Source organism: Styela clava, chromosome 14 (genome assembly GCF_964204865.1).
Source record: "Styela clava chromosome 14, kaStyClav1.hap1.2, whole genome shotgun sequence".
NCBI classification, from domain to species: domain Eukaryota; kingdom Metazoa; phylum Chordata; class Ascidiacea; order Stolidobranchia; family Styelidae; genus Styela; species Styela clava.
The window spans coordinates 6,295,200-6,309,047 of NC_135263.1; the positions used below are offsets into that span (position 1 = coordinate 6,295,200).

General features: G+C 35.2%; 2 protein-coding genes across 2 annotated transcripts in view; both read right to left on the reverse strand.

The window, feature by feature from the left end:
• Window positions 1–1,451: 1,451 nt before the first annotated feature.
• LOC120340527 (uncharacterized) overlaps window positions 1,452–13,848 on the reverse strand; it is a 47,928-nt gene continuing 35,531 nt past the window's right edge. Inside the window, exons 5-11 of the mRNA XM_039408801.2 lie at window positions 13,254–13,368; window positions 12,892–12,996; window positions 5,753–5,964; window positions 5,458–5,516; window positions 4,139–4,305; window positions 3,393–3,414; window positions 1,452–3,085 (exon numbers count right to left, since the gene is read on the reverse strand). Of these exons, the coding sequence (XP_039264735.2) occupies window positions 2,786–3,085; window positions 3,393–3,414; window positions 4,139–4,305; window positions 5,458–5,516; window positions 5,753–5,964; window positions 12,892–12,996; window positions 13,254–13,368 (980 nt within the window). The 3' untranslated portion in view covers window positions 1,452–2,785. The remainder of the gene's footprint in view (window positions 3,086–3,392; window positions 3,415–4,138; window positions 4,306–5,457; window positions 5,517–5,752; window positions 5,965–12,891; window positions 12,997–13,253; window positions 13,369–13,848) is intronic.
• On the reverse strand, window positions 6,617–12,686 carry LOC120340517 (uncharacterized). The gene is made up of 3 exons (XM_039408792.2): window positions 11,236–12,686; window positions 10,723–11,157; window positions 6,617–10,250 (listed from the first exon to the last, which is right to left on the reverse strand). The coding sequence occupies exons 1-3, from the start codon at window positions 12,646–12,648 to the stop codon at window positions 8,889–8,891; spliced, it is 3,210 nt and encodes a 1,069-aa protein (XP_039264726.2). The 5' UTR covers window positions 12,649–12,686; the 3' UTR covers window positions 6,617–8,888.

The window sequence follows — 13,848 nt, forward strand, 5'->3', positions numbered from 1 at the left end:
ATTACATTTACCCTATGTGAAATTAACCAAATTGCGTTTTAAATCATATTCATCCATAAAATAAAAACATTCAGAATTTCAGCACTTTACATATTTAATATTCTGGTTCAGTAGATATAATTTCTTTATACCTTGGATTTTCATCAAAAACATATGTCTTATGAAACTGAGAAATGGCTGAATTCCTCTTCCAGTCAGTTTTATTTTAGTGAGGTTTTGTGGAATTTTCTTTTGTATATTAGAGCTGCTTTACTTAATTCCATGCTACAGTTGTCTCAGCTTAGAGATTGTTTTTATTATTATGTATCATTTCATAGAATAGTCCATTGTAAGACTTATATCATGAACAGCAGAGTGGTTACTGATGCAGCGTATTAGGCAAATTGATATATATATGAATGTTTTCTATGAAAGGCGCCATGGTATCTATTTTATACTATTCAAAATTTTGAAGTTCAATTGTATTTGAAACAGTCTTAATATCCACCCTATCAGTTTGCTATTAACGCTTTAATTTTTATCTTGCAATATTTAAAAATGATAAAACCGGTATATCTGTTTCTGCATTATCTAACCAATATATTAAACCTGTTACGAGATGAGCTGTGAAACCTACAGACAATTCTTATGCTACCACATAATGCCTAAAATTAGCAATGTATTACTTGCATGTTTTTAACAAAGTGATGCCAAGTGTGGCATTATCAATGCTAAATAAAATCTTACAATATGATTCCAGCAAAGCTGTCGCCAAAACCTTTCACTGCACATAAAACCCAAGGTGTTCTACCTTAATTGAGCTAGCTGTACTTCCATTTGCACTTTATTGTATTCTTTCATTCTTCCACCTCTCATACACACAATATATAGTAAACCTGACAAGATTGTTCGTGTGTTTCTGCATTTCTTATCAGAAGAGTCTTTGAAAGTACCAGTTCATTGTAGATCAGAATTCTGTTTGGAGCTCTGCTAATGTCATTAAATCTATGAAAAGATTGTAAGTGAAGATTGATGAACAGGGGTGTTAAATTGTCACTTTTTTTATTAATATAGGAGTTAGAGCAGAGGTCGTATTCTTGAACTTCTGAGAGTCAGAATTAGTATTTAAAAAAGGAATTGAGATTTCCAAAAGACACTCCAAGCATCAAGTTGAGTATGCATCATCAGCACGAAATTTAAGAAGCATTTTTGTAATTTAAAATTGGTGTTTGGTGTCGAAATTATCTTCAGCGTTAAGTGCGAGTGGAAATTTTTGCTAAAGCACCAGAGTCTTGAAGATGTTTTTTAAATTGCTCGGAGTTCAGAGTCTATAGGTTCAGAATGATTGCTAGGTTGATGGGCAGTAAAGCTTTTTCGTTTGCCTAAGGAAAATCATGTTGAGATAAGAATCACTAAAAAGGTATCAATGTATTCAACACCTGACAATACGTTTCTCAATTTTTTTTCACACATACCCATGTTATGAAATTTATTCAAAAGAATATCACCAATTGTAAAGCTTCATACAAAACAATTTTGTACAGTTTGTGTGCACTGATGCTTATGAACAAAGTAGAAATAAGTTCACTTTTCGAAATTACATCAAATCCAAGTTTCACAAATTAGTCTTATAATTGAATTCTGGACACAATCATAATTCTCTCAAAAAATTTGTTCAACGTGAGGCATATAGCTATTATGCCATGAGTTTAATGATGATTGACCATCAAAGTGTTATGTAAGCAAAATAAAATATGATTGAAAAGGTCAATTCGTCAGGGCGGGATTAATAGTTGTATCAATCGGAGTCAAAATTTTTTACTTTTTACAGAATCTCAAAACGCATGTTTTTACCTCAATCATGTTCCAACTGAGCTGGATATATTTTAGACAAATGTTACTGCCAATGTTATTACAATGAAAGTAGGCAGTTATGTACTTGATAAATTACACAATTTTGCATCTGTCTTTTTTATAGCCAGGTTTGGCACGGAGTTGGCATATTATTATTATTTATATTGTCATATTTTCTAACACCTCAAAATTTTGAATTCTCTGGATTTGCAGTTCAGACTTTTGATTTAACAATTGAAGTTAAAGTATCTGACATGAAATGAAAAAGCATTAAATGAACCATTCATTCTCAAGACAAATTATTACTGCTTGCATACACCAAAGTTTTTGTTATCAAATCTTAGTTTTATTGGAGCTGTGGTTGTTTTTAAATGACTTGGTGAGTTTGGAATCTGGTGTTAATTTTTCTCAACTCTGAAGTCAGTGCCATACAAACATTTCACATTTACATTTGAAGCAGTCGTGATATTCAGACATTTTCAAATAATCAGGAAAAGTTTTTGTTTTACTTAATCCGCAGTTTCATGACGTTAAAGATTGCTATTTTGTAATAGAGAAATTGGAATATGTTGTTGGTAGAATGCAAAAATTCAAGTTGTTTACCAATTTTGATGGCATGATGGTTTAGGTGTTAGACTTAGAGTGGCTGCTTGTACAGAGCCTCACTTGTAGTTAAAGGTGTATAAATCGTTGAATAAAAAATGGAAGAGTAGTTCCAAGCGGTAGAGACATCGTTTGGATGAAGTTGATGAATGTCTTCAAATTTCAACATATTGTTGAATTGCAACATTGCCAAGTGAAAATAGTTATAGAAAGTGAGGAAATGACACCTTCTAAAAACCCATGGTCTCTTTCGATGTCTATATCATAAAAGTATGGGGGCACGTACCCTGTTAAACTCATTCAATAATTCAGCACGAGGTTTGATGTACTAGAAATGTCACAGTTGTAACTACTCGCTAGTCTTCATTGCCTTTTTCAATGCTGCCTTAATATTAGCTGGCAATTTTCCTGCCTTGGTGAGAGTAAAACCAGCAATGATTATATTTCTTTGTGCAATAGGTTCAACCAGTGGTTTCCCTTCGGAATCATCTTGATTCATAGTGGTGATTGGAGTCCATGGTTCATTATAATCGCCCTTGTAATACACTACGTTGATCTCGTTTTCTTTTGCCGTAACAACTTTGCCAATAATTGGCTGATCTCCAGTTTTACGGCCAGGACGCAAGGCAACAAATGTATCTGGTTTTATCTAAAAATGTAAATTGTTTAAAAAATATGGGTGGTGGTTAATTTTGGATTTCAAACAGGGGGTTTGACAATATTTTAGACTGAACTATACAGTGCATTTTGAATATAATTCCATGATGACATATCATTTGTCCGAGTATGAGTTTATCTTGACCCATAACAGACAAATTGTAGGTGCCGTGTGTTAGGGTGGCTGCAGTGCTAGAGTCGAAACCATTGTGATTTCAAACTAGCTCCCTCAGCCCCATTCATCATTTTGGCGGGGGTATTAAAATGACAACGAACAAACAAAAATTATAATATCTTACAGCACCCAGCTTCTTCACCAATCTGCAAAAAAAAAAATCGAAATAATTTTTAATTTGCAAACAAAGAGTTCAAAGTACGAAACTTTAAATATATTCTATACATAGGTCAGGAATTCCTATTGAATTATTCAAATCCAATTAAACTGTCGTTTACTGAAATTGCCGACCAATAATATTCCTGAGACGAAAAGATTTTGAAATATCTTCTGAATTAAACTATCCACTAAGGTGGTGATAATTTCATTTGAAAAAGTTATAAATACGAATACTGGTATTTGCTAATAACAGTTTACTGCTAAGAAAAATGAATTACCCACTTTATATCTGATTATTATTTTATCAAATCTGGTAAAAATGTAATTTTAGTGGTAGTTATTTTGTTGAATATGTTCTAATTTATAACATATTGCATATTCAAAACTTTCAAAAAATACAGCTGTCAGCAAAAATCATTTTATGTTGCACATCTCATGATTTTGGAAATATTTAAAACCAAAATTAGCCCAGAAGTACTAAAAAGCTGACCTCTGAAATAGATAATGTCATTATGTGAGAAAATCCCCCAACATTTTGTTAAGCAAGACATAAACATAATGTTGATGCCCACCACTTCACCCAGGGTGTAACAAATTGGGTAGGCAATGCCGAATTGGAAAGATGCTGGTACTTTTAAAAATAGTAGCCTCACATATTGTTAAATATCAGGACATTGTTTAGAGTGAGCGATAAAAAATATCTTTACTCACTTGACAAGAGCTCGTGGTTTTGGCTCATTAGTCTTCCGAGGTTTTTTCGCTGGTGGAATTTTTTGCGGAGATTTTGTCTTTTCCTCATCATTATTTGATGACGTTGCACTTCTACTTCGTCTTCTTGGTTGATTACGTTCTTTTGTTACTTCATCATTTTCATCAGGCTATATTATTATATTGGGTTATTTTTTTGCATTTCGTGATTAAGGTAAAAATAATTCTGACTTTCTCTGACCAAAACTGTTGAGTTTAAGAAAATTTACAATTGCCAACAAAATAAAACTCGAGACAATAAAAAATTTCTCTTGACTCCCAAGTTGGACAAGCCTTCCTTAATGGGCTGTTTGGGAAAGTTTAGTAAAATGTTGCTTTTTGAATTTTAGTATAAAGTTATTTTGTCATCATTGAAAGTCTGAAATTACAGTCCCAATCAGGATAATTCAGAATTTCAATTCCAACAAATTTGGAATGTTGCAATGGAAATAAGAATGTTTAAAACCATCCTAGACTAGGAAATTCTAAATAATTCAAAGGTCTTGTGTCATGCTTTCACAATCACAAGTATTATGTAAAGTTTCATCTAACCAAAGGCAGACTTCCTCAGACGAGCAGTAAATCAAAAGTTAGAGAAAAAAATTCGTGAAAGCGTGATGTGAAGCCTTCGAATCTCTCAATACAGTCGTTCTGATTCTTTCGACAGTGGCGTTGCGGACAGTATATGGATACACTGATGCATGGGCAGAGAGGAAGAAGGAGCAGTTAGGTACACTCCACTCTAATTAATCATACATTGTACAAGATTAATATTTGATACATTGAATTTTCGATTCTGGCAAATTTTTAGAATTTTAGATTTATGTCATCATACATGATGATACCTAATCCGCATCAAAATACGATTATATACAAGTTTCTTGATAGACATTGTGGATGAGATTTCAAAATAAAAAAACAGGACATTAAATTTAGGTACTAATAATGAATTTTGAAAGAGTTAAAAATAAACGCCAATAAAAGTACCAGAAAAATGCCTGTCAAATAATGGATTTGAGTATTTCATTAAGGTATAAATGGGGAGATTTTGTCAACATTGCTTGCTTGTACGGCGTCCAAATGGGTGCATCATACCGTGAGGAATACCAATAAATTTTCGATCCTAAATGGATGATAAACACAAAATTTGTAAACCTTACCAGACCTCAGACTATAGTTGGGTAGGTGATAGACTTGCCATGGTCTGGTCCATTTTTAATGAATCACCAGTAGTCACTTCGATTAAAGAATTATATATATTCAAAACAGTGCACGGTACAAACCTCATAATCTTCATCTGTATTATAAGAAATTCTTTTCTTTGGTGCAGATTTTCTTGGCCCTGAAATAAAAGGAAAAATTCCGTCAGAACTACATGACAATAAATATATGATGCTTTAAAAATTCATGTTGTTGTCAGTAGTTCGTCACAAAACTGAAGTTTTAGCATCATTTTTTGGCTGGTAGTTACAGTCAGTAAACGGGTGAGAGCTCACAGCCAACAGATTTTAAAAGCCAAAAACATTCTTAAGAGAAACAAGCTCGGAGGTTCAAAAGAATATTAAAAAATCTGATTACTTTTCCGCTCCCCAGTTGCGTTCTCAGAACCACTTTCAGCTTCTGCAGATGCATCATCGTTGAGTTTTTCTGGAGACTTGTTTCTTTTGCCCTTCGCTTGGGGTGGGGTAAGGTTAGGGCGACCTCTTTTTCGTATGATCCACCCATCTTCACTCAATTTTGGCCCATCTTCATCGTCAGTATTAAATTCTGGTTCATATTGCTTAGATTTTCTGAAATAACAGAAAGGAAATTTGGATGGTTATTTCGAAGACAAATAATCAATATTAAATTTATCAAGACCTTGCTTGCCATGATAAGTGTTGATTACAGCATTCAACAAAATCTTAACATTTCAGAAATTTTGTAAAGTTCCAAGAATACGAAAACTACCTAAATGTTAACTCAACCCTAGAACTAGATCGTGTCTGGTGCAATATACATTTCTATCCCATTTATAAATCAATCAATATTAGTGTCTATTACGCAAAAGTATGTCTTGTACACTCAAAGCATAGCCTATAGACAGACTTTCACTTTTTATCAGTCGCTCCAAAAAAATATACCACATTCAATGTTTTTGAAGGTAATTCACACGATCAGATCCCACATGTTTCTTTAGATGTTAATCTAACTTGGGTGGGAATGGAAAAAATGAATGATGCCCAGTTTAACAAGCACAGAATACTCATAAAGTGGCAGTTTCACTCAATTTGCATGGTTACATATTTAGCCATTTATGGAAATAGTTCACTTTGTCAAGGTGGAACAATCAGGCCGATGTCTAGCCCATATGCCCACTACTGAATGCCCATTCAAATGGCAATATGAACCATATGTCCATCCCTAACTGGTAAGTAAGCACAAGCCTTTCATCTGAAACTCAAATAACGACACAGAATAAATTTCAGCCAGTATTCAGGTAGTTTATTTCACACAAAAAAAAGATTACTGCATTTCCAAGAAAAGGCACTTTTTAACGAGTTTGAAAAGAAAAATCAGAAAAGTGAAACATTAATCTCCATACTCAATAATTGCCATAAAACTGAAATTCCTCATCAAATAATATGGTTTGTAAAATAAGAATATACTCTGGGTAAACGATTGAATTTTTCGCTTTGCTTTGCTTGTTGAATTTTTTCTCAAATAACGAATAGGAAGACTATTTTTTCATGAGCAAAGTCACTCACACTCACTCAGAAATACAAGAGATTGATCTCTGAGCGCAGTTAGGAGTTACGAGTCTAGGTGCTTCAAAGAGTGGAACACCAATGACAGACTGTTAAAATTGAATGCGATTTGTCATAACTTATTCAATAATCAAAAATGAGTATAATTTTGCAATTCTCCAATATTGAGGTTATCAGTAACAAAAAAACACATTAAAAACCACTACTTTTTCAAAAAAAAAAGAAAAAAAAAAGGTAACTCGCTGTTTGGCAGTGAAAGGAAAAATAGGAATGAGGTCTGTATTATTATTATTATTAAATTCCATTACGAAAAATACTATATTGCAATAATAGCAATATAGTTATGTGAAAATACAAAAAATCATAGAGGTGTAATGATCAAGTCTTATGTGTATTTGTTGGCCCGGCAAAGATATTGGCACAATTATTGTTGTTATAGAGTTAAAAGTAGAAATAAATATAAAAAATAATAGAAAAGAAATCAAAATTATTGTGGCAAAAAAAATATAGGTATTATCATATTTGATCAAAGTGACATTGTCAGCCAGATATGTTTTTGTTCAAATCCCGCAAAATTTTAAATTTTGGACGAGCATGGTAGAGGAATCAAATCATTTATGGCTTATATTTGGTCGAGGATTGTAAATCTATTATTATAGGGGAAATTGCAATAGGCAATTTTTAGGCCAAATTTTGAATTTAGAGTAATATATCTTTATCTGTGTTTTTGTTTGATAAAGCAGTTAAATTTGTTAATTACACAATAGCCACAAAAGAAAACAGTGTCTAGGTGAAAAGAGGTTTTTTGTTTATGGACTTAGCATTGCAGCACTCGATTTTTAAATTTTTGACTTGAGGTAGCCATGTTGTGTCTTTATAGTGTAACACGAAAATGAAAAGAAAAAAAACAAATTAAAAATCCATTTGAGGTATTGTATTTTGCAATAAGCAGCCTTTATATGGACGTAAGTAAGAGCCTGATGGAGGATATGATATTGATGCGAGCTGATAAATTAAAATTTTAAATACGCATTTTCCCGTTAGAAAAGTGTCTGCGGACAAGTTCTTAGCCTGTTATGAAAAAATATGTCAAAAATACAAACATAAAAAAAGTATTTCTTGGGTTCAAAAGCTAAAAAACTAGACCACAATGCAGTATGCACAACTCAAAATATTTAAATTTGAATTTTTTATTCTAATTAAGGGCTGACCAAATTCTATATATACGAAGACATTCATTTATATTAATAGGGATTGTTATTAGAGTGTCAAATTCCGATTGTAGCAAACACATTCTGACTGAGATATGGCAAAAAAAAATATGAAAAGTAGGTATTATAGGGAAAATATATACAAGTTTGGGAACAATGGAAAGAGCCTAAAAAGCACCTATATATGATTATACAAAAATTAGTACCATTAATTATTAATTCTCAATATGCTACATAAGCAAAACAATGCTAATTTTCGAAAAGGAATTTTACAGTACAATACTGTAAATTTGCCTCAAAGCGAACAATTGTTATGTTCCCCTTGAGAACAAAAAATAATTGGGAACACTTTCCAAAAAGGCACCAAAATCGGATTCGTAAAGCACCAGAAAAATCAAGATTGGCAACATAATGTTCAAAAGGAGCACTTTGGGAATAAACTGAAACATAAAAGGCACATAATATTAATGATAATATATTTATATCGGCAATTAGCAATGTTGGCTTCTGTATGGTGACTAAAGATGATCAATGAAGCCTATACAAGCAATAACAGGATACCTGAGTTTAAAAAAAAATTATAAAGGCAAATATTTACAGCGTAAAATGTTGAGAGGTGACGTGTAATTAACCAAAAAATGAGGTATTCAGTATAAATAAGTCTTTCAAATTAAGCACAAATACAGGTAAATACTCCAACCAGTATTATAGTAAACTATGAAAGTAGACTTCATCTTCCGAGTAGGTATTCTCAATCTACAATGATTGAGTACCAAACATTCTGAGCGCTTGAAATCCAGAGATTCCAGTCGCAGCTTGTGTTTCGTGACGATTGATCGAATACATGTTTTGACGATTTTCTTCAAATTCAGAAGAATCGTCGTGACGAGGTGAGGTAGAAGTCTGACTTTTCGATGAGGATGACGACATTATTGAGGACGAGAATTGATTGATCGAAGTAGCGATGGAATCAGCCTCACTCGAAAAGGTCCTCGAAGGGGTCGCCAACGACGTAGAAGCCGGGAGTGTGAACGAGATTTGAGGAGAGACTGAACTGTCAACTGCAGAAACCATTGGACTGTTGTCATCATTCGTACAACGCACTGGTTGTCCTCCTTTGCGTTTATTTTTCTTCAAAGACGAAGGAGGATCGGGAAATGTATTTTGTCCGCTCTCTTGGTCTTGGTTGTTGTTTCTAGCCGGACTTGGTGTTGCCCTTCTTGGTATTGGACTGATGTGACTTATACTTGTTGCCGGGGGCGATGGGGTTTTCGAAAGTGGTGGATTGTATGACGACAAAGGCGTGACTCCGCCATTTTGAGGCATCTGGTTCGCATAGAACATTTTTTGAAACATCGGAAGACCTTGAAATTGTGTTGCTGCAAGGGCTTTACTAAGTAATGCCGTTTGTGCTGCAGCGAAAGGATTTTGAGACTCGTTAGACAAAGCCAAAGGAATCTGCGGAGTTGCTCCTGGTAGAAGTGACTGTGGTAGCATCCTCAAATTTGCAAAACTATGTGCATGTGCATCTAAAGCACGATTCTGAAGTGAAGCTTGCATGTCGTGAACCATCGAAGGACTGTCGCGAGTCTGAGTCATAAATGGGTTGCCAGGTTGAAAAAGTGAAGGTGAAAATGACTGAGGCAGAATCGTTGGTGGTTGAGGTGGAGATGCATGATGCAACACTGGCTTGGATCTTCCTCTAGTTCTTCCAGATGATAATAGAGAATCTTCCTCTCCATCCTCTTGTTGATTAAACAGATCCTCAAGCGTAAATTGGCGAACTTCCGGTGAGATTTTATCCTTATAATCATTAGATTCATCCTCACTCGTTTCTTCCAAAAGAATCGCTTCCATTACCGCTGCAGGATCCTCGGAAAGTGCTGACATATTCGAATCCCCAGATTCTCGAAGTAAATGACGAGGGACAGATACCTTCAAAGCTCCTGTTCTGAGATCGAAAACTTCTGAAAGATCTTTGCGATAGCGATAACCAGAATCTTGGGCATATCTTGACACCAATGTGTTTTGTCGTAGCAAAAGTTCGTGAGGTATCGAACTGAGATTAACAGTCCAGAAATTTCCTTTTGCTGTTGGCCGATAAGGGTTTTTCAATACCTGTAAATAATTGAGATAAATAATCAGTCAATTTGAAAAAAAAGTTGCAAAAAACTACATACTGTGTATTCATCTATGTAGAATAAAAATAATAAAAGTGTTTATTCATTGTAATAATTGAAAACTAAATTGCTTTTTTATGGTTCTTCAGAGCAAGCTAAATAATTGCATGTATGAAACATATTATGCTCTTAACATGAGAAATTTATTAGAGTAATACATCTGTAACCTTCTGAGATAAGTTTCAGCACTATGCTAAGACCTATGGACACACACAATCTCTAAGTTTTTGGGAGTGTCCAAAAGTTTGAATCCTCAAGGAAATAGGAGGTTCTGAATGAAGAGAATGATTCGCAAAAAAATTTCTGCAAATTCCAATTGAATCTTCATCCTAAAATACTCTCAAGCTAATCACTGACTACTTCGAAGTTTAGAATGATAAATATGAAAAATTATATTCTATTGAACTCACCTTAACAAAGCATTCATTCTGTGAAAGATTGTGTCTAACTGAGTCTCTCCAGCCTTGATAGGACCCATTAAAAAATGGAAACATCTCAGATATCCTTCTCAGAATCTGAGAGAGTCTGAGTTTCTTTTCACGGGAAGAAAGAATGGAGAGAGTGATGAGGGATACGTATGAATAGGGGGGTTTAGCGTAACGCCTATAGCGTTTTCCAGACTGGCTTTGAGTGGAATCGGGAGAAAGAGTAGGGGAAGCTGAGGTTTTGGGACTTCTATTGTTGGAAGATGAAAAATTATTTGGTCGATTTGGAGTGAAGTGGGGATTGGCAGGAGAGTGGCGACTTGGATTCTGAGGAGGTTGAGAGTATGTATTTCCAGTTTGTGTTTGCATAATCCCTGCATGAGAAGATCCAAAATGTTGATAAGGAGAGACACCATTGTCCTAAAAAAGAAATTTTATGTTATGTTTAGTCTCATTTTTTTCAGTTTTTTTTTTTTCGTAAAAAAGTTCAAATCTCACCATTTTTTGTCGCTTTTTGGGAGGATCTGGTTGACTGGCCGCTTGTTGACATTGTCGAAAAAGAGAGATTTGGTTGAGCGCCATTTGTTGCATTTTCTGAGCTGAGACCGCAGCTAATATCCATTGTTGAATTGGTAGCGGGGGTACATTACCCTGGGTCAATTCATTTAACGTCTTGTTACCGGCTACTGCTAAAGCAGCTTGGATCATATGTCCTGGGTTGTCGTGTTTTTGATAAAGGGAAGTGAAAGGCCCATTAGCGGCAGGGATAACGTCATTGGCCAGTCCATTTTGAATGTGGGCCTCAAGAGCAGCTTTTTGTGCAGATTTTGCTTGAGATTGGTTATTTAGGAGGTTTGGGAAATTGCTCTGTATGCTGGCTAGTGAAACTGGATTTTTATTTTTCTTATCTTTATTTGTGTTTCCATGCGACAGCGGCCGATCGTATTTTGAATCCTGTTGTGATACAGACTTAGCAAGCAGCTTCGGTATTGAGTCGTGAGATCTTTTTTTACCCGTCAAAGGCATGGAGAGGTCCAGCGGCATTTCATGAGGGTTTTTACGAGTATCTTCTTTATTATTATTATTATGAGAGGTAGGAGAGTGAGAGAGGTTGCGAGGGGTACCTGAGGCAATACTAGTAGAGGTAGTAGAAGAGGGTTTGTTACCTACAGTGCTTGTATGAGGTTGAAATGGATTTGAGGTAGTTGAGGCAATGGCTGCAATTCCGCTAGAATGGCCAAGTGTAGGTGGTGGGGGGAGTATACTGCCAAAACCAAAGTTTGAGGAATGTTGTTGTTGCATGTTTAGGAGAGATAACATGGTGGCAATGGCTTGTTGGGACAGCAGGGATGCTTGTTGTAATGTAACGTTATTCATGGTGGAAGGTGGCAAGCTGCTGATGTGATTCGTTTGACCATTTTTTGGTGATCTTAACTGTTTGTTGGCAGCTATTGTGGTTAAACTTGGCCATGGCATTTGAGGTTGTTCTTTCGTAGTTGTCGTTTTTGTTGTATGGTCGTCTTCAATTAGTTTTTGAACCACATTTTTTGCTTTTTCTAATATATTTGTTTCTGATAAAACTTCCCCCCCATCAGTTTTTTTGCTCGCGTTTTGATAATCCAGTATTTGGGATTCGTTGTTTAATTTATTGGATTGTTCTTTTTGAAGCATTTGCTGGTATTTTATCATTCCTTTCCAGTACATATCTAACCTTTGTTTTAGCATTTCAGAATCAGTGCTATCATCTTGCAGTTTAAAATGCACGGGCACTTTTTCTTCCGGCGTTGTTTCTTCGAGTTTTATGTTTTTTACCACTGGTGCCGCTGGTTCCGTCATGCTTTGCTGTTCTTCGTCATCAGTTTCTTGCTTTATGAATGTGAGCACAGGGGGTGGGGTGATTGTAGTCGCCATAGGCGGCGATACGCTCGGTGACAACCTATGCACAGACGGTGAATCCATATTTCTTTGCTGCAGTATCGAAAACATTCAGTCGATCTTTGCCGCGGTGTTGGATGCCGCCACGAAACCGGATATTTCTGATAAAGACGAGCAAACGCGATATGATAAACGCGAATGAAATAATTAAGCAATTCTAGATGGCATTATGTGTTTTTATTACAAGCTGAGGTGCATTGAATAAAAAATCATATTTACCGAGTTGGTGTAACTTTTGAGCTTAGAGCTCCGTCTTTCAAAGCTTTTAGTCTCTTTGCACGTTCGTTGCTTGTATCAGCTTCTGTCTCTATAACTGTTCCTTTTCTGAAAAAAATCGCAAATTAGAGATAATTACACTCCTTTATTTTTCTGTGAGAGATATTATGCGCATTTCTTCCAAACAAGGTTCCAGACAAGCAGCCACCGTTATGTGAGGAGCGTCCTTAGTTTAGAAGGACCAAAATCTTCCTGGTAAGACATTGCCTACCCAATTTATTACACCCTGAGTGAGTTGGAGGACATGGGATAGATTTAAACTCACTCGGAATCGAAAACCGATTACTTGAAAATAAAATACTAACATGACTGCTCTTGGATTTTTCTCTTTTGGTTTGTTTATGATATCAAGGACAGACTTCGCTATTTGTGGCCTGATCAGGTCCAGAGATGTGCCGGGTGAGTGTCCAGTGCCACCACCTATAAAATATGAAGTTATATATTGGTTAATGATCAGTTCATGTATGATCTAGCTTGAATATCTAATGATGGCCAAAATAGTTTGGATATACCATAAGACGAAGAACAATAAAAATCATGAATCAACATTAGCCCAAACATGATATAGAGTAAAATAAGTGATGAGTATCAGGCATGACATGAGTATGTATTCTAACCCATTTACAGCTTTTTGTAATTTTTCTATTATTTCAATTTTTTTCTTATTTATGCTTCCGTGTCAGCAGAGTGTATTATATCAACAAGTGTATTATACAGTTCATTACTGCAACGAAACTTAATCCGGATTGGAGAACGTGTTTCTGTGCACGGAGATTTGAAGCTTAAACCGCAGAGTAAACATTTAAGCTGGAATGTACATGAACTGGTTAGTAGTGATGGTTGTTATCGCGTGCAGGTACAGGATAGCCTAAGGGCGGTTGCTGGAAACGAACTTCGAAT

Coding starts and splice junctions, on each gene's coding strand:
- LOC120340517 (XM_039408792.2), bottom strand. CDS start 12,648: ATGGCGACTACAATCACCCCACCCCCTGTGCTCACATTCATAAAGCAA. Junction 11,158..11,235: donor CCAAAAAGCGACAAAAAATG/GTGAGATTTGAA, acceptor TTTCTTTTTTAG/GACAATGGTGTCTCTCCTTA. Junction 10,251..10,722: donor AGAATGAATGCTTTGTTAAG/GTGAGTTCAATA, acceptor AATTATTTACAG/GTATTGAAAAACCCTTATCG.